Consider the following 27354-nt stretch of genomic DNA (forward strand, 5'->3'; position numbering starts at 1 on the left):
AAAAGCCGCCATGGAAGCCAGCATTTCCAGAAACTTGACCCAACATGAGTTAAAGGCTTTATTTATATCATCCAATCAAACCAAACAAATCTCTCTCCCATAGAAGCTCCATTTGGTCTCAACACAAAATTAAAGGACTGAACAAAACCACTTTCTATGTGAAACAAAATCAGTCAAGCGGCTTCTTTACTCTTTCAGTGACTGAGGCTCTATTTAAGCATTCATTAACATGAGCTTGCACACACTGCTCTGCACGCACCACTGTGCAAATCTTTAGGTGTGGTGTAATTAAAAGGAGGGCAAATCAAGTCAGGAGGAGGGTCACTCATGCCTTTAACCATCATCCTTGGGGGGAGAACAATGGTTAAGAAAATCGTCCATAGGATATCTATACTGGGTGGCAGTGGGTGGGGGAGGAATAGGTGAGAGTCGAGAAACTGATTTATTAACAGGAAATAGGATTTTAGAGTCATAAACATGAAGAAATTTCCAAAGAATTTAACTTAAGTAAATTTTCTGATGTTAAATTGTGATTATTGTGATTTTATGTTAAAGACCAACGCAAATAGCACATAGCTGTTAAATGGAAAGAAAATGTGTGTGTTTCAATGTCTTTCAAAAATAAAATTCTGAAAGGTTTAACATTCACTTATATTTAGCCTCTAAAGTAAATAATTTAGATTACTTCCACTGCAACAGTTGCGATTGTTTTGTATGCATCTACTAGATTTGTCCATCAAAAGACTGAAATCTTTCTCCATTCTTCTTTGAAAAATAGATCGAATTCAGTCAAATTAAACTGAGGGCAAGGCTTGCCATAAATTCTTAATTGCATTCAGCTCTAGATGTTGACCACCAGGCCATTTTGACACATGCATATGTTTGGATCTAAGCCAGGGGTTTATCATCTTTGGGCAATGAACTGAACATAGCTTTGTGAGATACTTAGAATATCGTTTTATAACCAAACGTTGCTTTAAACTTTACACCTCGTTTCTTCCAGACTTGTCTGTTGTGTTTTTTAGTCTTTATGACTAAGAAAGTCTGTATATTCTCTAACAAAACGTCTGAGGCTTTTAAAGATCAGCTGGATTCTTCTTAATAAATTATAAACATCTGGACTCTACTAAATAATTATTAATGAACTGACTCCTGAAGTCAACTTGGATTTTTACTAAGCAGAACTAAGATAATGGAAGCTGAATATAAATGCGCTACAAACTTTTTTTCTCCCCTCCAAAGGTGTGAATACTTTACTGAACACTGTCTCAGCAACGCCAGAGTTCACCAACAGTTGGTCAGGTTTTAAATGCACATGGACGGACCATCCAGCAGGTGGCACCGTTTGACTTAGTCCTATGATTCTCTAATATCATCAATTTAAATATTTGTTTTCATCTTCCATCAATACTCCTTAATCACACAGGAGAATACACCTTAATTAAAACTCTCATGAAACAAGAAGATGAATAAATTATCCATCTGGTTAATTTTTCAGAATGAACCTATGATCTATTAACTGACCAGCTGAACTGGAGTCAAACTGCCCACATCTCATATTGTGTAACTCTCTCCTCCTCTTTTCCTGCCCCTTTCCCTTCCTCTCTCTGCATCTCCTATACTCCCTCTTCTCTCTTTAACCATAACGTCCCACCAGAAGCGGTGTGTAGTGGACGGCTCCTGCGCTACTGAACGACGCGTCAGTCAGAACACACAGAGGCTGAGCAGAGCGCACGGAGAAGAGCAGAGACTCATTGGTGTGATGTGAAATAACCAAGAGGACAGTGGAACTTTCCAGCAAGCGAACACCTACTGTGCAATAACAGCAAACAGGCAGTAGGTATTTTCTGTTTGTTTGTTTTTATGTTTCATAATTCCCAGGATCCGCTGTGCGCACTGAAGTGGCCATGGCGTATTTTACGCACTGCAGGTAACCAATCCGTTGGAGACTAAAACTCTAAACACATCATGGATTAAACTGCGACTGTTGCGCTAGTTAACACCAGACGGGCGGACATGGCAGCACTTCGGAGGAAATTTGGAGAAGACTACCAGGTGGTCAACACCAACCGGGCAACTACTTTCTCCGCCCCGGTGAAGAAGAAACGCCAACGCTTCGTGGAGAAGAACGGCCGCTGCAACGTGCAGCACGGAAACCTCGGCGGGGAGACCAGCAGGTACCTCTCCGACCTGTTCACCACTCTGGTGGACCTGAAGTGGCGCTGGAACCTGCTCATTTTCATTCTCACCTACACCATCGCTTGGCTCGTCATGGCATCGATGTGGTGGATCATTGCTTACATCAGGGGGGATCTAAATCACGGCCACGATCCGTCCTACACCCCGTGCGTGGCGAACGTTTACAACTTCCCTTCAGCGTTCCTCTTTTTCATCGAGACCGAGGCCACCATCGGCTACGGCTACCGGTATATCACCGAGAAGTGCCCGGAGGGGATCATCCTCTTCCTGTTCCAGTCGCTGCTGGGTTCCATAGTGGACGCCTTCCTCATCGGCTGCATGTTCATCAAAATGTCCCAGCCTAAGAAACGCGCGGAGACGCTCATGTTCAGCCAGGACGCGGTGATTTCCCAAAGAGACGGCAGACTCTGCCTCATGTTCCGAGTGGGCAACCTGCGCAACAGCCACATGGTGTCCGCGCAGATCAGGTGCAAACTCATAAAGGTAAGCAGAAGGCGCAACTTAGCGCAACGCCAAGTGGAACAAGTCAAGTTTATTTGTGAAGCACAATTAAGCAACAAGAAAATTTAAAGTGCTTTACATCATAAAAACATCAAACAGTCAACAATTATGAAACAAGCAATGAACATGACATTTTATCAAGTGCCATAATCAAAATTATAAAATAATACACATCAAATAGGTTGATCTATGTTCCACTTACTACAAATCAAAGGCAGCTCTAAAGAGCTGGGTTTTTAGACTAGATTAAGAGTACTCAGTGTTTCAGCTGTTTTGGAGTTTTCTGGAAGTTTGTTCCAGATTTGTGATGAATAGAAGCTGAATGCATCAGATATTCTGTTTTTTTTCACAAAGCAATGCAGACGAGAAGTTGGTTGAACTTTACCCTATCCTGCTCTACTCTATGAATTAAACCTTTAAACTATTATTTTCCTCTCATACATGACACAATCCTTTCATTTGCATAATCTTTCTTTTTTTTCTAAATCTCCGCGCATCAGGTTGGTTGGCAAATCTATAGGTTGGTAAACTTTAAACCACCAGGATCTATAAGAAAAGGTAGTGAGTGATGGTTTATATCTGGAGAGTTACCTCAGTTTCTTTACAAAAACTGGAGACTGAGTTAATGTGACTGGTAGATGCAGAGAAAGTGAGGAGATCCCCAACATTGGATGCAAACTTCAACTGCAATCTTCGAAAACAGTTAAAAGAAGTTTAAACAGAAGGAAATGAACAACTCTACTAATGAAGAACTCAGCAGCTTTTTTTTATTTTGTAGTTAACACAGCTAATGAACCTCACACTCTGAAAATGAGCAGCAATGCAGAAAATTACAACACAAACAGCAGCGAGGTCCGCTGGCTCTTCTTTTAATTATCACCACGGAGCTCCTTTCAGCCACATCTATGTTCGGTGAGCAAAATGGGCCATAAAAGAAGACAAACTGCATTAGAGATGTGCTTGGAGCTTGTTTATGTCTGTGTTCTCTTCCACACACAGCGTTGGTCAGCTTAATGATGCATGCAGGCAGGCGGAGAGCAGGAGGCAGGGAGGATAGAGCTGCTCCACACTGAGGAGCACGAAGGAGGGTAACAGCTCCACAAACAGGAAGTAGAGTCACGAAGCTGTACCACAAATCTTCTGTGTAGCAAAGTCTACATACAACCTTTAATATGTGTGGTATCTGAATAGTCTTGGGAAATTAAAAAAAATTATAAAGCAAAAAATGGAAGCCCATGTTATGAATCTTTAAACCCAGCATAGTCTGGACTGTCTTTTTTATCTTTAGAAAACTAGATCTAAGCTTCTAAATCTTGCTGCAAACTGTACAAAATTTTCACAGTTTCTCTTTCTGTGAAAAAAATAAATAAACATAGCAACCACCATACACTTACATTTGCTCCAGGGCTTTGTGGTCTAACCTTGTTGTCTCGCTTCAAAGACTCTCTTACCCACACTGCAGCTCTGCCAGAGCGCAAATCACCAAAGAGACAAACGGATCAGGTGAGTCACTCCGGAAACAAATGCGTTGTTTGCTATGCAAATGCCTTTAAACATCACATGCCACATAAGTTTTTTTGGATAAATGAAAAATCATTCAAGCTGAATGCTGGACATGCACTTCCTTCTTGGAGATGTTGGTGGTGCTGTTGAGCTACAGCTCTGTCTCATTCAGGGCTCAAAGGAAAATACAAAGAAGATAGAGGAGATATTTTAAAGCTGTTAGAGATAGGGGCAAACTTTGACTCCAGCCTTATCCTAAAGCTGTGAGTAAAAGAACAGCTTATACACTCATGTAATATTTCAAATAATTTCACATATGGACACATTTTAAAAGTGTTATTGCAGTGATTTGAACTCACTTTAAATTGTGCTAGGAGAAGTTCAAACCGAAACTAACATCATTGTATTTTGCCTCCAAGGAGGAACACTTACTTGATGTACTTTAAAGTGACCTTAAACTATAGTTCTCATGGCTTTACATACAATTTTCAGTTTTTATTTTGACATAGATAATTTGTTTTCCTCAGTTTTAGCTCAGTATATGTACCTGAGTGTAACAGCATGTTTTAAAGATTAGGCTATCTGGAAAATACATAATTCTGATACCATTCCTGAAAAGTGCAATGACGACTTTTATTGTGATTAACCCACGTTTTTTATGACTTAAATCTTTCCGTACCATTACACAATGTAATTGTGTGCAGAAAGGGCACTTAAAGCTCATGCCATTGACTGAATACGTCACTGATATCCAGAGCATGAATCCCTGAAGCTTGAAATTTAATAATCTACCAAATATTGCATCCAAGCAGTCCTTTCCAACGGCGATACTCCACACACTGATACTGTGATTATGTCTGTGAGTCAATATATTGTGCAGCCTTATTAAAAATTATGAAAGCAAACGTGAGTGCAATAGAAGACATGCCAATTTTACTGTAGAGCAGATGGGCGTCTGTCATGTCTGAGAAATGAAGCTGAACCCAGCACAACCTGACTGACAACCTGACAGATGGATCATAAAATTGACTTTTCAACTATTATGAACCTCTGCATGATTTTTCTGTGGAACATAACTACAAAATGCGCGTATCTGTGGATTATTTTCTGAAATATTCAAAAGAAAAGTCAGCTTTGGAAGTTGAAATACCCATCTGCAATGCTACTTGACCTGATATTAGCTATCGGTAGCAAAGCAGCCAATCCAGTAGCACCTTTCATCGATCGGCTATGCTTTCCAGGAGTGGAGTTAAGGAAGAACAGATATTAGCATCTGCACCAAATAGTTTTCTATTGTACGTATTAAAGCATATTAAAGGTATATTTAAAATAGGCAGTTTTTAGTGTTTTTATAGGGGGCTCCTAGTTTTTGGAGATTTTAGTTTAGCTTAGTGACTATGGTCAACTGTAATAACAGTTTGAAAATCAATGTGTTTGTGAAATAAACTTGCACCCTGCACACTGTGGGGATATTTTCATAGACTCACATTATAGAAATGAAAAGAAATGTCACTTCAATGAAATAAGACAAGCAGTTCTTCATGTTTCTCTTACATCTGACACAGACATGCAGAACAAAATAATTGCTTTCTTCTTTTTTAGTGCAGACATGATCAACACTACCCTGTTTAACTGAAGGAAACAGGAAACCTGGATGGATTTTTGTGGTTTTCAGCTTTCTGTTTCTCACAGTTATTTATGTGATCCATCAATATGGGTGCCTCCCTTATTAATCTGGCTCTTGGGTTGTCGATTGGCTCAAAATTAATTCTGGTTATCCAACCGAAAATACAATCCAAGTATCCACATCAGTGTTGATATTTTTTTAAAAATAAAACTGTTGAGTCAAGAAAATTGATGGAAGATGGTTTATGACCATTCATAATTGAGTAAAACATAATTATTTCCTCCCTTTTATTATTTTCCCCGTTTTGATTATGTGTTAATTCTTTAATTTTAACATATCTGAGCTAAAACTTTGATTAATTAGAAGTTGAGCAGGCCAGGAAATATTGCCAGAGGTTATTAGACATTTTATATGACACTTGTATTACAATAAACATTCTTGGAATAAACAGAACTGTGGTAAGATGTAACTTTTTCTTACAGAAAATGATCAAAACAATGCAGCCACTTTTACTTAATGAAGGCAAATATGACCTTTACTAAGCATATCACTTCTCTATATGTCAGCAATATAACCACCATATTCAGTGGTGATATGTAGATAAAGCCGACAAAAGTTCTGCTGTGTAGGATAAAAGCTGCAGTCTTTCATCACTGTGAGTGCAATCCATAGACCTACTGACCTTTTTTGGTTTGAAGTGGGTCTGTAGCCATCTGCCTACGCCTTCATGCTGTGTGTTGGTTCTCCTTTTTGCCTTTGGTGATGCCCAGGATGCCAGAGTAAGACGTTTTGGCTCACATGTTTGGAGAGCCCGGCAGCGATCTGCCTCTCCGCTGGTCTGCAGGAGAGACCTGGTGGTGGAGACATTTTGCCAAAGTGTCAGCATTACTAAATAAAAATACATAATATTTCCCGTATAGTGCAAAAAGTTTATTTTATCAGTGTGCTTTTGATCACTATTTATGGTTAATTATTATATTATTCATAATTATCATAAACAATTGTGACTACAATAAACTAATCCTAGTTTGTCAAATACAATCACTTTTTTTCCACTGATGTTTCTATACGAACATTGAGTAAATATGAAAATATGATGGGCATACAATTACTAAACTACTGCCAAAAACAGAAAATCATTGCAGGGATGTATTTAATTATCTCTTATAGCTCTTACAATAATTGCTGCAAATTATTGTGATAAAATTTGAAATCCATGTTGCCCATCCCTAAATGCTACCTGGATTCAAACAAAAAACAAATTCTCGATCTAGTTCAAGAGGTGCATTTCCAGTTTAACCCAAATTTAAATCGCTTTTCAGTCCATAAGAGTCTTGAATACCTCCTTTTTGACTTATGCAGTGTGCATTGAGTCTACACTGACAAGGAAAATGTTTGAATTGTAATGTGGGAAATTAAAAGATTGCATTTTTATAGAAATCAGTGTAAAATTTATTTAACTTACTGTTAGATTTTTGTCTTCTAGAAAATGAAGAAAATGTTTATCTTCTACTGAATTAAATGATTTTTCTTCACGTGTCCAGATCTAGAGAGTGAAATTTCACTTCAGTCAAAGCTACGATGGAACAGATCATGTGCTTTGGCCAAATTTAGACACAAATTCAATTGAGAATGGCAACATTTCGAAGTTGCCATCTGCAGACACTTTGAACTATGAGTAAAGTTTGTAGTTGATTACACAAAAAGATGGTTTGGAAAATAAATTAGAATGAAACATTCACAAGAATGCATGTTTGATCCTGTAAAACAAGATGGAAGCTCTTGTTTACATGGCTTTGGGCATCATGTCGGTAGCCTGCAGCCCTGCTGAGAGGTAGTGGAGGATTGCTTGATGACAGGAGGCAGAAAATGGGGTGAAACAGGCCAGTGAGAGCTGTCACCCACAGAGCGGCGGCTCTGTTGGGTCTGACAGCTTCGAAGGGCATGCTGGTAAATAATCCTCCCTGAAATGTTAACTGGTTTTACTGGGAGGTAGGATGGAGGGTGGGTATGTAAAGGAATAGTGGAAAAAATGGCAAAACAACAACTCAAATAGTCAAAGAAAGTTGGTACAATAAAAATGAGTAACATGTTTTTCTATGTATTTTCAGCACTTGAGAGGTGCAATCTATTTCAGGCATAAATGAAATATTCTCAGTATTGCTTTCCCAATACGAAACAGTTCCAACTGCATGACTGAGCGGAGGATTGCTGGAGAGAGCTCTGCAGGCATTGATTAGTCAGCCTCAAATCCAAAAATCATTTCAAATCTCTGCAGCTCAAGGCCCTCCTATTTAAACTTTTTTTTTTTGGTACACAAGTTTTCACAACTTGTGCACAGCGTAGGTTTTCTGCTCATCTCTGTCCAAGACATCTAAACTCTGTTCGGCTATCTGCATCAAACTGTTTCCAAACTGCAGGTTTTATTTTGGCAAAAGATGTGACGTCTTTTCCCCCGGTGAAGTATTTTGCAAACAATAAGTCTGCAGAAGTTTGATTCTCTCTAGTCTGTGGATTTTTCCTCCTACGCACCAGTTCAAAACCACTGAAGGTGTCCATGAACCTTCAGAACTGAAAGACTAAAATGCCATTTTGTTTCTGATTTAAGAGCCTGTACAGTATAATTTTGAATGACATTTTGACACACCTCTCTGCTGCTAAGTGCCATACACTGAACTAAAACATACTTAAATAGGGAAAGGGGAAAAAAAGAGCACAAAGCCTAAAAAGAAAATGATTAGACTTCATATTTCAAGCACCATCCATTAGTGTCTAATTTTTAATATTGAAAGAACACAAGCATTCACAGTAATCTTATTTTAGACACACTTACATAAAGTCTAGCCAATAAATAATGAGACACAGTGGCCAGGATATCTTATTATCATTGCAGGATTTAATTTAAAGTTATTCAAGTGTTCATGTGCAGCAGTTGTCTAACTAGTACCGCATGTTTCACCAATACATCTCCTTCCTTAGACCAAGGAAAATAAGTGCTTTAAAAACAGCTGTCAGTTGTGTATCAGTTAGCATTTCAGCCTCACATTTTGATTTTCTATTAAATATTTTCGATATGTTTTATGAAAAAAAATCCATAAATAGGAGGGTTTTCCGCACTGAAAAAAAATCTCACCAAGTATTTTTGTCAAGTTTTTAGTGCAATTACCCTAGTACACTTGAATTATGACAAAACTAACTTACAAGTAACTTTTTAGAAACACATAGTTGCTTGTTTAAGTAAATAACTTTTTTATGTTTATGAAAAGATACTTGTTCCATTGGCAGATTATTTTACTTATAAGTGAAAAACTCTGCCGTTGAAACTAATAATTTTTCATCAATATTGAGAAATTTTTTACTTAAAACAAGCTCAACTATCTTGCTGAAAAGTTACTTGTGAATTACTTTAATCTTTTTTTGTGTACTAAGATATTTGCCGTAGAAATTAAACCAGAATACCTTGTAAGATTTTGTGTTTTTGCAGTGCGCGGTAACTTGAAATTTTACAGGAAAAATCTCAGAATAGATCAGGATCCTTTGACAAGCAAGACTGGGAAAGGATCTGAGTTTTTCTTGACATCACATACAGTGAGGAAGATGGTTTGAGAGGTAGAAAGATCTCCAAAGTTCACTGCTGGAGTTTGCTTAATGCTGCTAGGTGTTCAACTGGAAAGGCATGCTTTGGTCTGACATGACAATGACTAAGCTATTCGCCAACTAACACACAATAAAACATGGGCTGAATATTTGAGAAAAGATCCTCATACCAACTGCTGTGACCTTATTATTCCTCTGAAAATAGCTTGTCTATGGGTATTTAGTCAAGATAATGATCTGAAAGGTATGGATACACCAACAGCCGACACAAAATCAGCATTCGGTTGTGGTAGAGCCACTATCAAGACTTAAACCCTTTAGAAAATCTGTAGATTGGACAGAACAGAAGAGCATACAAGAGACTGAGAGAGAGACGATATAGGCCACCTTCTGTCAAATCTTAATCGGAGTTTGATGGATGAGTGATTGATGACTAATAGATTTTGATTTCCGGTCACAGGATGCCCCTCCCCCACCTTTCCCACCCATCCCCCACACAGATCCGTTATTCCCACGCCTTCTGACCTCTATGGATTTGAATCAGCCAATAGAAACAGACAAGGGGTTCGGCCTTTACTGTTTCTGCTATAAGTAATGTTGGAAAAATCAAGCACTCTACTTGTAAGAGTTGTTCAAGAACTTTACAATGAATGGAACTAAACGAGTTCATCCTGCTGCTGAGAAAACTGGACCTACCTCCTCTGCATCAATTGATACGGATTCGAAGTTACCTAGCCCTAAGACATTCGCTAAAATGATGAAGTCAACACCGTTAACAAACAAATGCTTGCTGAACAAGAAGAAGAAGAACCTGATATTGTATATGAGATCCCGATAGCAGTGAAACCGGATATGTGCCCTGTGCTGGATAAACCTGCAAGCTCACCTTCATCGCCTGATGCATCTGCCTCAAACACTGCTGATAAAAGAGAAATACCGACAGGCGGAACGTCTCTTCTATGCGAGACCCCAATATCCATCTATGACAACTCCAGGTTTGGAGCGGATGCCCCGAAGAAATCGACATTTTATCTGTGTCGTGTGCAGAGCCCGGTATTTGGATCTCTCAAGGCAGACTGGTCTTTAAAACCTCATGGTCTATGGGGGTCATGGGGCTATGTTTTCCGTTATGAGATCGGAGAGCTTTACCTGTACCAGCTGGACAAGGATGAGGAGCTTTCACCGATATCAAATACATGCAGCCTCACCTATAACGACTGGGCAGTGCTAAGGCTCGCAATTCCTCGCGCCAATGAAGATATGGAATTGGCCTTAGAGCAAAATACAAGAGAAGATGAGGCTGACCCTCGATCTGCAAAGAAAACCAGAAGACAGTGTTTCCCGACCGATACTGAAATTGGAAAGGGACAAATTCTTTTCAGCGCAGTGTGGAAAACGAAAACTACAGAATCAGGGCGCTGGTCCTTAAGGGCGAGCAGACGGAGGGGGCAATTTGCAGTGACCAACTGACCTGACCGACATGTTTTAGGAGATGTGGGGGGAACCGGAGCACCCGGAGAAAACCCACGCAAACACGGGGAGAACATGCAAACTCCACACAGATGGTGTCTGTGAAGACGCAGCGCTAACCGCTGCACCACTGTGCTGCCCACGTTTTTTCCAATTGGGTTGGGAAGGGATCTATTTTCTAGTTTGGCAATGGGGGGAAGAACTTTTTAAATTTGGTCTTGACGGAGCGTGGCATGGCGCCCCGTTCACAGAGGCTACAACCTCCATGCGTTTGATTCCAGTCCTCGGTTCGTCTCCTGCACGTCTTTCTCCTTCTCTAAATATCAAAATCAAGAACTTTAGACACGTTCTTGATTGTCTTCACTTGTTTGTTTCTTTTTTGGCTTCTTCCATCGCAGAGTGTTTCGTACCTTCTTCCAAAATGAAATTTTAGACTTTTTCTTTTTACCATCTGGATTGTCCAAATCCTCCAGGATGGTTTCTCCAGCGACCTCAGTCTCTTCTGAGGATTCTGGATCCGTGGAAGAACCTGGTAAAGGTTCTCCTGAGAGATCCTCCTCTGAAGAAACCTCTTGATTTAATACTTTAACTTGGTTCTGTGAGTTTTCTTCCTTCTCTTGGGAAACTGTGATGGGTTGTTGTTGGAAACCTTCTTCCTCGGCTCTCAGAGTGTCGGCCAGCAGTAGATCGTCTCTTGCTCTTTGTAAATCATTTTTCACACAAATGAGCTCCTCCTGGTGTTTTTCTGCTTGCTGTTTTAATGCAGTTACTTCGGTTTCAAACCGACTGTTTAGCTCCATGTACAAACGGTTAACGTTCTCCAGCTCAGCCTTGGCACTTCTTTCCTTGTCTTGCAGGATTTTCTTCTCTGTTGTTGTGATTTCTTGGAGGATGGCATATTCAGCTCTCAGCTTCTCTAGAAGCTTCTTGTCCTCCTCTGTTTGCTCCAGGTGAGCTTTTCTCTCCTGCTCTACCTGATGCTGGTATGTCTCGATTTCTCCTGACATTTTGTGGAGGAGCTCCTCCTTCTCAGCTCTCATATGGTCTAGAAGCTTCTTGTCCTCCTCTGTTTGCTCCAGGTGAGCTTTTCTCTCCTGCTCTACCTGCTGCTGGTATGTCTCAACCTCCTGCTGTAAATCCATATTGTCTCTTTCAAACCTACGTTTTATCTCCTCGTGCGAAATGTGAACCTGATCCAGTTCGTTCAGCATCTGCTTCTCTCTCTTTCTCAGAATTATGATTTCTCTAGCCATTTTTCGAAAGAGCTCCTCCTTCTCAGCTCTCAGCTTGTTGACTAGCTTCAGACTCTCTTTCTCTCTTTCTATGTTTGCGTCTTTCTCACGTTTCACCTCCTGTCTTACCAGAGAAATATCTGCTTCATACTTACATTGCAGCTCCTTGTAGGAAGTATGGAGTTGGTCCAGTTCTTCTTGGACAGCCTCAGTTTTCTTTCTCTCAGCCTGTATTCCAGCTACAAATGCTTCCTGGCTGAGGAGGTGGGCCACCTTTAAATCCTCAAACTCCTGCTGCAAGGTCTTCTCCTTCATGTTTTTCACATCGTTGTGAACCTTGGAAGCAGTGACTTCAGCGTTAAGGTCTCCTGGATCACTGGACATCTCTTCCCTCTCTTCTCTTTCTAGTCTCTCAAGTTCTCTCTCTGCCTCTTTGACCTCATTAATAAATCTCTCTCTGAGGGCTTCCTGCTGTTTTAGCCGGAGTTCCATCTCTTCCAGCTCCGCCTCCAGGTCGGCCATGTTTTGATTGTCTTCTATCCTGGCGCTCTCCATTTCCAGACTGGAGTCCAGTCTGTGGGTTTCCTCATCTAAGATATCCAGATGTGCAGGAGCGAAGCTGCCTTGGGGTTTTTGCTGGACTCCCGTTCTCGCCTGGGGTCCCATCATTTTGTTGCAGTATTGCTGAAATAAGTGAAACATTTCTCCTCAATACAATCACTAAAGTTGTCGATTGGTAAACTACCTTAAAGAGCTTTGCGCACGTCTGAACTGGTCAGTGATATTGCAAGCAATGAAAAATATGCAGAATTGTGTTGCATACAATTCTGCAGTTGATGACATCACAGACTGCATCGCCAGTGACATCACAGAGTCTTCCTTTGCTGGCGGTGTGACATCATTCCACCACCAAATATCTCACTATTTATTCTTGTTTACATTCAAAATAGTCCATGATTCACTCGTTTTTATCCAAACTCATTTCCGTTTTGGGCCAGATCAAAAACCTGAATGTTCATAAAGGGCCTGTTGTGCCAGAACATATTGATAAAAACCAATTAAATTGTTAAAATATCAATAAATAGGTGTTTCAGCATCAATAAGTGTTTCTTAAAATAACATAATATTGAACATCTTTTCACACTAATCAGTTCATCCAGGATTGTTTTTGTGCTTTTCTGCAATCAACATCACAGATTTTGTGGCGCTAATTTAGAAATATCTGTAAGGAATTTTTTACAATATTTGCGCTAACATATGATGTTAAATGTGATCTTTTATTAATCGCTCTATCGGTCATGGACTATAACTTGACATCAGGTCAGGCTGAGACAGCAGGCATTTGATCCAAAGTGTTTATGGTCAATTTTGAGAAAAAAATGTTAATAAACTCAGAAAACATGTCGATAAACTCAGAAAACATGTCGATAAACTCAGAAAACATGTCGATAAACTCAGAAAACATGTCGATAAATTCAGAAAAAATGTTGATAAACTCAGAAAACATGTCGATAAACTCAGAAAACATGTCGATAAACTCAGAAAACATGTCGATAAACTCAGAAAACATGTCGATAAACTCAGAAAACATGTTGATATACTCAGAAAAAATGTCGATAAACTCAGAAAACATGTCGATAAACTCAGAAAACATGTTGATAAACTCAGAAAACATGTTGATATACTCAGAAAAAATGTCGATAAACTCAGAAAACATGTCGATAAACTCAGAAAACATGTCGATAAACTCAGAAAAAATGTTGATGTTTTCTGAGTTTATCGACATGTTTTCTGAGTTTATCGACATGTTTTCTGAGTATATCAACATGTTTTCTGAGTTTATCGACATGTTTTCTGAGTTTATCAACATTTTTTCTGAGTTTATCAACATGTTTTCTGAGTTTATCAACATGTTTTCTGAGTTTATCAACATTTTTTCTGAGTTTATCGACATGTTTTCTGAGTTTATCAACATTTTTTCTGAGTTTATCGACATGTTTTCTGAGTTTATCAACATTTTTTCTGAGTTTATCGACATGTTTTCTGAGTTTATCAACATTTTTTCTGAGTTTATCGACATGTTTTCTGAGTTTATCGACATGTTTTCTGAGTTTATCGACATGTTTTCTGAGTTTATCGACATGTTTTCTGAGTTTATCAACATTTTTTTCTCAAAATTGACCATAAACACTTTGGATCAAATGCCTGCTGTCTCAGCCTGACCTGATGTCAAGTTATAGTCCATGACCGATAGAGCGATTAATAAAAGATCACATTTAACATCATATGTTAGCGCAAATATTGTAAAAAATTCCTTACAGATATTTCTAAATTAGCGCCACAAAATCTGTGATGTTGATTGCAGAAAAGCACAAAAACAATCCTGGATGAACTGATTAGTGTGAAAAGATGTTCAATATTATGTTATTTTAAGAAACACTTATTGATGCTGAAACACCTATTTATTGATATTTTAACAATTTAATTGGTTTTTATCAATATGTTCTGGCACAACAGGCCCTTTATGAACATTCAGGTTTTTGATCTGGCCCAAAACGGAAATGAGTTTGGATAAAAACGAGTGAATCATGGACTATTTTGAATGTAAACAAGAATAAATAGTGAGATATTTGGTGGTGGAATGATGTCACACCGCCAGCAAAGGAAGACTCTGTGATGTCACTGGCGATGCAGTCTGTGATGTCATCAACTGCAGAATTGTATGCAACACAATTCTGCATATTTTTCATTGCTTGCAATATCACTGACCAGTTCAGACGTGCGCAAAGCTCTTTAAGGTAGTTTACCAATCGACAACTTTAGTGATTGTATTGAGGAGAAATGTTTCACTTATTTCAGCAATACTGCAACAAAATGATGGGACCCCAGGCGAGAACGGGAGTCCAGCAAAAACCCCAAGGCAGCTTCGCTCCTGCACATCTGGATATCTTAGATGAGGAAACCCACAGACTGGACTCCAGTCTGGAAATGGAGAGCGCCAGGATAGAAGACAATCAAAACATGGCCGACCTGGAGGCGGAGCTGGAAGAGATGGAACTCCGGCTAAAACAGCAGGAAGCCCTCAGAGAGAGATTTATTAATGAGGTCAAAGAGGCAGAGAGAGAACTTGAGAGACTAGAAAGAGAAGAGAGGGAAGAGATGTCCAGTGATCCAGGAGACCTTAACGCTGAAGTCACTGCTTCCAAGGTTCACAACGATGTGAAAAACATGAAGGAGAAGACCTTGCAGCAGGAGTTTGAGGATTTAAAGGTGGCCCACCTCCTCAGCCAGGAAGCATTTGTAGCTGGAATACAGGCTGAGAGAAAGAAAACTGAGGCTGTCCAAGAAGAACTGGACCAACTCCATACTTCCTACAAGGAGCTGCAATGTAAGTATGAAGCAGATATTTCTCTGGTAAGACAGGAGGTGAAACGTGAGAAAGACGCAAACATAGAAAGAGAGAAAGAGAGTCTGAAGCTAGTCAACAAGCTGAGAGCTGAGAAGGAGGAGCTCTTTCGAAAAATGGCTAGAGAAATCATAATTCTGAGAAAGAGAGAGAAGCAGATGCTGAACGAACTGGATCAGGTTCACATTTCGCACGAGGAGATAAAACGTAGGTTTGAAAGAGACAATATGGATTTACAGCAGGAGGTTGAGACATACCAGCAGCAGGTAGAGCAGGAGAGAAAAGCTCACCTGGAGCAAACAGAGGAGGACAAGAAGCTTCTAGACCATATGAGAGCTGAGAAGGAGGAGCTCCTCCACAAAATGTCAGGAGAAATCGAGACATACCAGCATCAGGTAGAGCAGGAGAGAAAAGCTCACCTGGAGCAAACAGAGGAGGACAAGAAGCTTCTAGAGAAGCTGAGAGCTGAATATGCCATCCTCCAAGAAATCACAACAACAGAGAAGAAAATCCTGCAAGACAAGGAAAGAAGTGCCAAGGCTGAGCTGGAGAACGTTAACCGTTTGTACATGGAGCTAAACAGTCGGTTTGAAACCGAAGTAACTGCATTAAAACAGCAAGCAGAAAAACACCAGGAGGAGCTCATTTGTGTGAAAAATGATTTACAAAGAGCAAGAGACGATCTACTGCTGGCCGACACTCTGAGAGCCGAGGAAGAAGGTTTCCAACAACAACCCATCACAGTTTCCCAAGAGAAGGAAGAAAACTCACAGAACCAAGTTAAAGTATTAAATCAAGAGGTTTCTTCAGAGGAGGATCTCTCAGGAGAACCTTTACCAGGTTCTTCCACGGATCCAGAATCCTCAGAAGAGACTGAGGTCGCTGGAGAAACCATCCTGGAGGATTTGGACAATCCAGATGGTAAAAAGAAAAAGTCTAAAATTTCATTTTGGAAGAAGGTACGAAACACTCTGCGATGGAAGAAGCCAAAAAAGAAACAAACAAGTGAAGACAATCAAGAACGTGTCTAAAGTTCTTGATTTTGATATTTAGAGAAGGAGAAAGACGTGCAGGAGACGAACCGAGGACTGGAATCAAACGCATGGAGGTTGTAGCCTCTGTGAACGGGGCGCCATGCCACGCTCCGTCAAGACCAAATTTAAAAAGTTCTTCCCCCCATTGCCAAACTAGAAAATAGATCCCTTCCCAACCCAATTGGAAAAAACGTGGGCAGCACAGTGGTGCAGCGGTTAGCGCTGCGTCTTCACAGACACCATCTGTGTGGAGTTTGCATGTTCTCCCCGTGTTTGCGTGGGTTTTCTCCGGGTGCTCCGGTTCCCCCCACATCTCCTAAAACATGTCGGTCAGGTCAGTTGGTCACTGCAAATTGCCCCCTCCGTCTGCTCGCCCTTAAGGACCAGCGCCCTGATTCTGTAGTTTTCGTTTTCCACACTGCGCTGAAAAGAATTTGTCCCTTTCCAATTTCAGTATCGGTCGGGAAACACTGTCTTCTGGTTTTCTTTGCAGATCGAGGGTCAGCCTCATCTTCTCTTGTATTTTGCTCTAAGGCCAATTCCATATCTTCATTGGCGCGAGGAATTGCGAGCCTTAGCACTGCCCAGTCGTTATAGGTGAGGCTGCATGTATTTGATATCGGTGAAAGCTCCTCATCCTTGTCCAGCTGGTACAGGTAAAGCTCTCCGATCTCATAACGGAAAACATAGCCCCATGACCCCCATAGACCATGAGGTTTTAAAGACCAGTCTGCCTTGAGAGATCCAAATACCGGGCTCTGCACACGACACAGATAAAATGTCGATTTCTTCGGGGCATCCGCTCCAAACCTGGAGTTGTCATAGATGGATATTGGGGTCTCGCATAGAAGAGACGTTCCGCCTGTCGGTATTTCTCTTTTATCAGCAGTGTTTGAGGCAGATGCATCAGGCGATGAAGGTGAGCTTGCAGGTTTATCCAGCACAGGGCACATATCCGGTTTCACTGCTATCGGGATCTCATATACAATATCAGGTTCTTCTTCTTCTTGTTCAGCAAGCATTTGTTTGTTAACGGTGTTGACTTCATCATTTTAGCGAATGTCTTAGGGCTAGGTAACTTCGAATCCGTATCAATTGATGCAGAGGAGGTAGGTCCAGTTTTCTCAGCAGCAGGATGAACTCGTTTAGTTCCATTCATTGTAAAGTTCTTGAACAACTCTTACAAGTAGAGTGCTTGATTTTTCCAACATTACTTATAGCAGAAACAGTAAAGGCCGAACCCCTTGTCTGTTTCTATTGGCTGATTCAAATCCATAGAGGTCAGAAGGCGTGGGAATAACGGATCTGTGTGGGGGATGGGTGGGAAAGGTGGGGGAGGGGCATCCTGTGACCGGAAATCAAAATCTATTAGTCATCAATCACTCATCCATCAAACTCCGATTAAGATTTGACAGAAGGTGGCCTATATCGTCTCTCTACTGAGAGATCCAGAGAAATTGTTCAAGAGGGAATGGTCAATGGTGAATCTTTAAACCCATCTTTTGTTTCTGTGGATACTGAGTAATCCTGTTCTAGCAGAACGTATGGGAACTTTATTCTTGTTGTAAAGATCATTGAAATCTTCACGTCTTATGAGAATTAAAAAAAAACAGCTACACTTCTATTGACATGCAAATGTAACCATTTCTCTCCAACACAAATATCTAGTTCTTTTTCTGCACCATTTCCCTAAAAGCATTGAATAAAATGAATACAGTGAGTTTGTTGTCCCATCCTCTGAGCTTCAGGATGGAAATCTGCTCTTTTGTTAGAACAGCATGTCAGATTCAAAGAAAAAAAAAAAAACAGTCGACAAGCTCGTCTATCTCTGAATCTCTGTGCAGGGGGGAGCAAAGCACATTGCCATGGGGGCCCTGTGTGAGGAGCTTCAACTGTCAGTATTTGCATACAGTCATCCATCTTCTAAATCTTAAGTGACAAAGACAGAAAATGAAATGCAGAACTTCTCACAGCTATCCCGAGCTCGCCCTCCTGAAGGGAATGACACTAAACAGCTAAACAGGATTCAGCAGCCCGGAAGGGCCAAACATTCGAACACTCTCCGAACCAGCATCAAAGGCCTTCTCCAACTAAAATGGGGGCATTTCACTTAGGAGAGGGAAAAAAGCTGGTATTTTCTGGCAATCCAAAGCCTGTTTACTCACCCCTCTTCCACAGTTTGTGTCTCAGACGGACGCAGTGCAGAGTGAAATCCCCGGGAGGTCAGAATGATACTCGACTCTGAGTAATATGTCTGCAGGATGCATAAAGCTTGGACAAAAAATAAGACCTGCACTAACACCAGCTATAAGTGCATTGCTGCCACTGTTTTCACCTGGTGTGTGTGTGAGAGAGAAATACCAGCGACACCTGGATAAAGCAAACTGACATGAGCCTGAAAAACTCATTTTGTTTGCTCATATAGACTCAAACTGGTTTCTTCACTTTGGTCCAGTGACCTTCATGGTTACCCGATCTCAATGCAACAGACTTCTTTCAGGATGTGGTGAATCAGGAGATTTTAGTCATACTGCAACCAAAACATTAAATCCTGCTGCAATTGTATGATACGGTCGTCTCAATATGGGCAAATATCAGAGGAATAACACCTTATTGTGTCTATAGTCCAAACAAATAATGTAGAGGATCATTTTGGCAATAGTAACCTAATAAAGATTAAATATAAATGACTATTAAAAATAATTTTTTTACAAAAAATAGTCATTTGGAGCAAGCATTACTGAATGACCTTTAGTAATCAATAGCTGATGTGAAATTAAAATTTTTGTGACCAACACACACACACACGCACACACACCCGCACACACACACACACACACACACACACACACGCACACACCCACCCACACACACACACACACACGCGCCTCCCGCCCCCACACAAATCAAATAAAAGGAGAACAATGCACTGTTTTACATAAATATCCACTGAAGAATGCCTTTGCTATATCAGCAATGCAGTGCCATTTGAGATGAAATTATAAGTGTCACAATTACAATAGGGAGAGAAATCAAGGTACTGTATTAACTAGTATCTAAATGAAATGAGAAAAAAAATCCATCTGTGTTTTTAAGTTGTTGAAAAACCTACAAAAACCGTAGAACCACCAGACATTTTAATCATATGCAATAAGAGTGCTTTTTCTTTATGTTCATACTTTTTTCACCGCAACATTATGAACTAATACCGGGATAAAATAAATATTCCAAGCAACAAAAGCAATAATCACAGCACTGGCAGTTTTCTGGGTTTCCAAACCTTAATGAAAATGTCTTTGTCATTATAAAGCAAAATTCTTATCATGCAAACATGTTTTTTCCACAATAACGTTGAACACTACGCTTACATCTCCCAGCCCTAATTTGGATGTTTTAAACCAGAACAAAGACAGAAAGTTGATCTCTAGATGTTATTTGCTCAAGCTGAGATAGCGACTGTTAGCATGTGTAGCTGGTTTATTTCTAACTGCGACTCAAATCCATCAAATATTAATAAATACCTTTAAGGATTCTATACACCATTACTGTATGGGTGAAGTAGGTTACCACTGTGAAGAAGCTTATTGTGGAGGATGACAGGATTTGGCACACAGATAACAAAGCCGAAATGCTATAGCGCTAATGTAGCCTAAATAATGCAGCGCTAACGTGTCCTCAAGGCTGGACTAAATGGTTTAAGGTAACACTCTGGCACAAATCAGCCTCCTTACATCTTTTTTACTTTATTTAAAAATATTAAATATGTCAGCACTACTATTTGACCTTTTTGTAAATACTTCCTTTAACTTTTTATGCCATAGCTACATAAATGCTAAAAACGACATAGTTTGTGAGAACTGATTCTTGTAAAACTCCATGAATGTTTTCTTGTTTGTATGGAAGGGAGCAGAGATGGGATGCATGTATATTTGTGTGGGAGATGATAAAGAAGCTGTGAGCGGTGCAGAGGTGGAGATTTTTGTGTAGGAGGATTGCTGGTGCATGTATTCAGAAACACTTTCTGGCAAAAAAGAAAAACAAAAGGTAAGAACCACATTATTGGGCAGCCAGAAAGAATGATTAGTTTTGGAGTAAACCTGCAGATCTGGCATATAGAAATTATTTAAATTACAAGGAGCTGGAACATTCAGAACTTCATCATGAGGGAAGCAAACATTTTACCTGGCAGTTATTAGGTGTTCGTTCTTCTGAGACTAATGGACACTACAACTGTCTGAAAATCCTGAATGTTTGGCATCTAAGTCACTGATAATCACTGATGTCATGCATGTGTACGAAATTACTATTTAATATATGTATCAATGTCCATGCTATTCTTTTATGATATTAATTGTGGAAGTCTTTCCAAAAAAAGTTGCCTAAAAAGTGCAAGTATAATCTTTATAAACAGAATCTTGTGTGTATTTTCCTCTTTATTTTCACTGACTTCAAATGAAACTTAACAAAAACCTCATCTCTGTTATGTGATGCATCTTACTTGATGTCTCTTTCTTCTTTTTCTCCCATTTTGGTTTTCATCATTATCCTCCAGTCTCGTCAGACACCTGAAGGAGAGTTCCTGCCACTGGACCAGTGTGAGCTGGACGTTGGCTTCGGGACGGGAGCAGACCAGCTCTTCCTGGTGTCTCCTCTCACAATCTGCCATGAAATAAATCCCAAAAGTCCGTTTTTCGACTTATCGCAGCGCTCCCTCATGAACGAACAATTTGAGATTGTCGTTATCCTCGAGGGCATCGTGGAGACCACGGGTGAGAGAGCTGTTCCTGTTACTACTTTTCTGCTGCCACTGATTCCTTTCTTCAGTATTCACACAACAATCAAATGTAAATATTAACTTATTTTTCTATTTTTCATGTTAAAAAAAGAACTGGGGAGAGGGAGTGAGAAAGAATGACATGTGAATGTGAGCGCCTGATTGAATTATGAGGAATATTTTATTACTCCATAATCAGTTTAAGCCCACTGTATGCATAATAAATGCCTGTGGTCACAGAAGTGTGCATCACAGCGATGAATGTGCTGAGTTTTCATGCAGCATTTCTCTGATGACGGTTAAGCAGGAGTTGGTGTACAGCCTGCTTACTGCAGAGAAAATCCTCAGCAGCAACACTGATCCCCCTGTTGCATATTTAACAGAAAGATTCCTCCCTAAAGTCCAATGCAAATAAATTCATCTTCCCTCTTCTGCGCCGACTCCATCCGTCCTGCTGCACTCTGCCACTTTTGTGGTGGAGACAACAGAGCTCAGGAGGAGGATCAGCGTGAGAGCAACAACTCGTCTTATTAACATCGCAGCGCGGCTAAGAAGCTGAGAAGGAAATGTGTTAAAATACTCAAACTCCAACACCTACACAAGGACTCATGCACATCTTGCAGGTCCTGAAATTTCATTTTCTTCTTAGCCCAGACAGCTTAGGGGGCAGATTATTTATAATTGTTAGCAAAAAGTACAAACATTAAAGGCTTTCTACTACATTTCTCTGATAAAGGCAAACGAATAAAATCCGAATTTGACTTTTAAACCCAACAAAATTGTTTGCATTCCACTTATGCATGAAAGTCACAAATAAATAACAGCTATGGTAAAGGTTTATCCTCCTAAAATACGCAGGAATAGAAAAACACCACCACTAACCATATAGACACACACACACGCAAGCCCAATCCAACAAGTGTTTCCATTTAAATCTGGACAAAGCTAAAGATCAGGCTCTTCCAATTTTAAGCACTTGGATATCATCATCAAAAATAAATGGTAAAATATACCACTGGAAAAGTAAGAAATGCTAGTCAGAAATTATACATAGGGTCTGACTGCTGTAATGCTAAGAAAGAGTTTCCCATTGGTTATTAAGAAAGGTGTAAATAATTTTACACAAGCGTTTTTATGCAACTAAAATACTCCTTTTGTATACTTTCATTAGAGATCCCTGTATCATTTCTTACCAGAAAGATGATCTGTGTCTAAATCTCCCAGGTGTATGAATAACTTTGACCTCCACTGCACCATATAGTAGGACTGAGTGGTATGCACCTCAATTCTAACGTCATATAAAGGTTTGTTTCATTTTACTCCTCTCTTCATTTTACTCTGATGAAATCTTCTGAAGACTTGCAGAATTTGCAAGTGCCAACATCAAGGTAGAATGAATAAAACACATTTTAAATGACAAAAAAAAAATCACCTGTAATGAGGTAAAACATTTCATTAAGTAAATGTCACACAAACAACAAGATGAAATCATGTTTAAAAACAACAAAATTGGCAACAAAAGTCTATGAAGACATTGCCAAATAAACCAGTTAAATATCTGTTCCTGACAGAACAATACAATCCAGAAATTGCCACTTCACCTGAAACTCAACATAATCTTCAGAACCTTGATTCACGCATCCTAAAGCTAAGATTCAGTGAAAGCTGCGAATGTTCACAACAACCTTCTTCTGGGATGTCCGGCTTGCTGTCTGCCAAGTATTTGTGTTGCTGGGTGCTTTTATTTTCATGCAAGATGCAGTGAACATTATCCAGGTGGGTGGCTACCCATATGATGCCTGAGAGATGAAGCTAAAATGGCATGCCTGTCAGCCTCCAATGTTCCTATAATGCGGTTGTCATGTGTGTTGACCAAAGAAGGGGAAAAAACAACTGCAAACCCCCCCCAGTCCTCTTCAAATAACAAAAGTGCTTGAAAATTAACACAGTGCTCATCGTTGTAATCAGAGCCAAGACTTTAGGCTAAAGTATTTTAAAAAGTGACCTTTGAGGTAATGTAGGGCTGTTAAATGGTTTTGTTAGATGAAGTGTAGTGAGCCGGGAATAGAATCAGGCTATGACATAACACTGCACCCCTCGTCGCTCAGAGGTACGCGATAATACTCCTACTCTTCAGCTAACCGCAGAGCTCTTCAGAAACTCAGAAATTACAGCTGTGCATTTATTGATCATCATAAACCTCCAAAAAAAATTGTACTTCTAAAAAAAATAAATATGAGACCTTTTACAGCGCTTTGCAAAAATAATCTCCACTGGGAGAATGGTGTATATCTTTTCTCTAGAATGCAGTGAGTACAATTGAGGCTTAAAACTCCAGTCAGTCCATCGCAAACTTAATGTTTATATTTAGAAATTATAATTATTTCTCTGGACATTGGCTCAATTTCAGTTTGGTATATAAAAAGAATACATTTTTTAAGCCTCTTAAACCCTAAGCAATAAAACTCTTAACAGTTTAACCTGTTTTAAAACGGAGATGGATTTCCTGTTAGTTTAATATTAAATATTAATATTTGTTTTAGTGAGTGGTTCTCAGAGGCTGCAAATAATTGTCTTCTGTCCTTACATGTATTTTAAAAACAGTTGTGGAATATGGTTTAATGAAGGGCAAAGACACGACAGAAAATGAACAGACTAGAAAAAGTTTAATGAAAACCTTCCAAAGAAGAGTTTTGATGAAGATTACAAGAAAGCTTGGCTGATTTACAAACCAGTCTAAATTGATTAAGACTGGTTTCAAACTTCTGCAGGTCATTATATCTTATTTTGTGCTTCTTGGTGCTTCAATAAAGATGGCAGATGAAGTTACTCGCAAACATATTCATGACTTGAAGTTTTTTCAGATTTTGTCACATTAAAACATCAAACTACAATGTCTTTCATCTTTTAGGGACTTTATGTGACAGAGCAGCAAAAAGTAGGGCAAATGTGTGAAGTGGAAGGAAATTGATGCAAGTAAAAATCTTGTAACACCATCTACTACAATTGCAGCTGCAAGCAGTAATTGCCATTTCTCTAATAGCTTTGCAGATCTACAGACTGAAATTATTGCTTTTAGATCTGGACTTTGACTGGGCCAATCAAACACATCAATATGTTTTGATCTAAACTAGTCCACTGTAGTTCTGGCTGAACGTTGAGGGTCACTGTCCTGCTAGAAGTCGAGACTCCGCCTCAGTTTCAAGTCATTTTCAGCCTCAAGCAGGCGGTTGTAGACTTGACCTACATCTGATCTCCCCATCAACTGATCAGCTGCTGCTTCAGAAAGCATTTTTATGGTAGGTTCAGAGCGATAAACCATTTTAGTTTCCACCATAAAAAGCCGTATGAATGTAAGCCAGGAAGCTCCGTTTCAGTCTCCTCTGACCAGGCTATCAGCAAAGGCTTTTTGTTTTTCAAACTCTTCCATGTAGGTCAGATTTCTTCCTCTGTTTCTTAGGTTAAACCAGAAACTCTTTATAGGAAGCTCATTTCACTTTCCCCAGTGTGGAGTCAAATACAACCACCTCCATTTAGCCCTGCTCTTTTTTAACCACGAAACAAGACAGAGCAACCTCAGTGTGGTTGCTGACAAAACTAAACTGTAAATCTTCTGCTCTACCCTCACCCTAAAAAAATACAAAGTTTAAGTCCTCCACATGAAGGAGCAGTGCACTCCTGACCCACATCAAAAACCTCTGATGTGTGTATGTGAGTGACTGCTGACTGAAGTTATTCAACTTCACCTCAAATACACAAAATCTTACGAAGTGTTTTTTTTTTTTTTTTTGGTTTCTAGTGCAAATATCTTAGTATGCTTGATATACAAGACAAAACTAACTTACAAGTAACTTTTCAGCAAGATGTAAGTGCTTGTTTTAAGTGAAGGATTCCTTAATATTGATGAAAAAGTCCTAGTTCCACTGAAAGATTATTTCATTTTTAACAAGACATTTTTCCCATGTTATAAGTGAAATAATCTGACAGTGGAACTAGTCATTTTTCATCAATATCATGGGATTATTGACTTAAACAAGCACTTATATGTTGCAGAAAAGTTATCGGTTAGCTAGTTTAGTCTTATTTCAAGTGTACCCATTCATTTGTGTTTTGCTGTGCTTTTATTGGTTGTCATTACATCAAAAAATGCGCACTAATCACAATCCTAATTTACACTGGCAGCGGAAAATTAGATAATCTCACAACACGGTTGTACAAATTGCGGCCACCTTGCAGCCCGGAAAGATTTTATTTATTCCAACCGTATATACAGATACTTTGCTTCTTGCAATGTCATCCTTGTTATTTCACTACAGTACATGCTTTGTGACTAGATATCAATATATTGGGTTTTAAGAGCTTATATTTGTTTTCCTTAACTGAGAAATCCATTAAATGCGGTTTATTATTGCTTTCTCATGTGATTAATTTGTTTTTGAGTAAAAAGTGAATCCCTCCATACAGGCATGCTTTATTTGGACCCCATTAATTTAAAGTCATTGAGATAATTACTCATCCATCACTGTTTTGCAGGTATGACATGCCAAGCGCGGACATCATACACTGAGGACGAGGTTTTATGGGGCCACCGCTTCCTGCCCGTCATGTCTCTGGAGGAAGGCTTCTTCAGAGTGGACTACTCTCAGTTCCACAGCACATTTGAGGTGCCAACACCTCCATACAGTGTCAAAGAGCAGGAGGAGAAAAATTCGTTGCCTTCACCTCAGTCCACTCCCACCCCCGCACTGACTGAGAGCCACGGCGCCCGGCGCGACCGGGTGTTTTCCGTGGATTGCATCAACACTACAGAGGAGAGGGGCCGTCAGGGAGGAGCGGGCGGCCGGCTGCCGAGCAAGCTGCAGAGGATGAGCTCGTCGGGGAAGGAGGACCTGCAAAGGAAGGTGCTTTTGCTCAGCTCCCAGCATGCAGAGAAGGCGTGCAGCACAGGGGACCTCCCCATGAAGCTGCAGAGGCTGAGCTCCTCCCCCAGCCCAGGAGCACAAAATCGGCTGCAACTCAAGTCACTCAAGGTGGGCTTTGAGCCCATGACACAGTCGACAGGAGACCTGTACCAGCGCAGCCCACCAACCACGCTGTCACCCACTCCTGTGCCCATGCACAGCCCCCTTCTGTCAGCTGGAGGGAGGCTGGAGGACAATCTGCCACCAAAGCTACGAAAAATGAATGCTGACCGCTGAAATCTGGACAACAACCACCAAACACGAGAAGGTGCTGCATACAGGAAACAACAAAAGCAATGATAATGGGGCAAGAAGGACTAGTAGGCAACTTGTGTTTTTTTTTTCTTTGAGAACAAGCTATTACTGGAAATACTGTGATTTCTGTGCTTCATAACAAAGGAATAGACTAAAGACGCGTATTTACTGGATCATTCTGAGAAGAGTTGTGCATGTCTACAATAAATCTATTGTTTTATTTATGCACCACTATACTCAATAGTCAATCTTAGTTTTAATCAAGTATAAATTATATTAAAATGAAAATAAATACAGTTTGATATTCTCTGCCTTGTCTGATTCCTGCTGTTTTAGCTGAAACCAAGGTAAGTGTCGTTACAAGACCTTATTTAACCCAACCTTAAGTATATATGATGAGCAGAAACAGACATACAATTATAAGCAAAAGTCATAAAAAATGGATTCTTTAGTGCACCAAAAATTACAAAACTGCCACTCTGTCAGAAAGAGCCAAGAGGGCAATAATAAAATAGATTATCTTAAAAGTTGTTACAAGTTTATTGATGTATTCACAAATTTCAAGAACTATTTCCTCTTGTTGGGATCAGATAAATTACCAAACTATCCAAACAACTGGGCACGTAGTCCTAGCTTCCAACAAAAGGCTTTGTTTCTCTGAGTCTTTCAGCATAGTGTGACTACAGCAGTTAGAAACAGAGACACAGGGACCATAATATTGCAACACAGCAGAACCCCCCAGCTGCACATCTGAGGTCAGCCTCTCCCAAATATCATCAGGACCTCAGCTTTCAT

General features: G+C 39.9%; 1 protein-coding gene across 1 annotated transcript; it reads left to right on the forward strand.

The window, feature by feature from the left end:
- Nucleotides 1-27086, forward strand: LOC102217829 (G protein-activated inward rectifier potassium channel 1-like). The gene is made up of 3 exons (XM_005796665.2): nucleotides 1-2682; nucleotides 21122-21338; nucleotides 25877-27086. The coding sequence occupies exons 1-3, from the start codon at nucleotides 2017-2019 to the stop codon at nucleotides 26539-26541; spliced, it is 1548 nt and encodes a 515-aa protein (XP_005796722.1). The 5' UTR covers nucleotides 1-2016; the 3' UTR covers nucleotides 26542-27086.
- The last annotated feature ends 268 nt before the right edge of the window (nucleotides 27087-27354 follow it).

This window comes from Xiphophorus maculatus, chromosome 16, assembly GCF_002775205.1.
Source record: "Xiphophorus maculatus strain JP 163 A chromosome 16, X_maculatus-5.0-male, whole genome shotgun sequence".
NCBI lineage: Eukaryota > Metazoa > Chordata > Actinopteri > Cyprinodontiformes > Poeciliidae > Xiphophorus > Xiphophorus maculatus.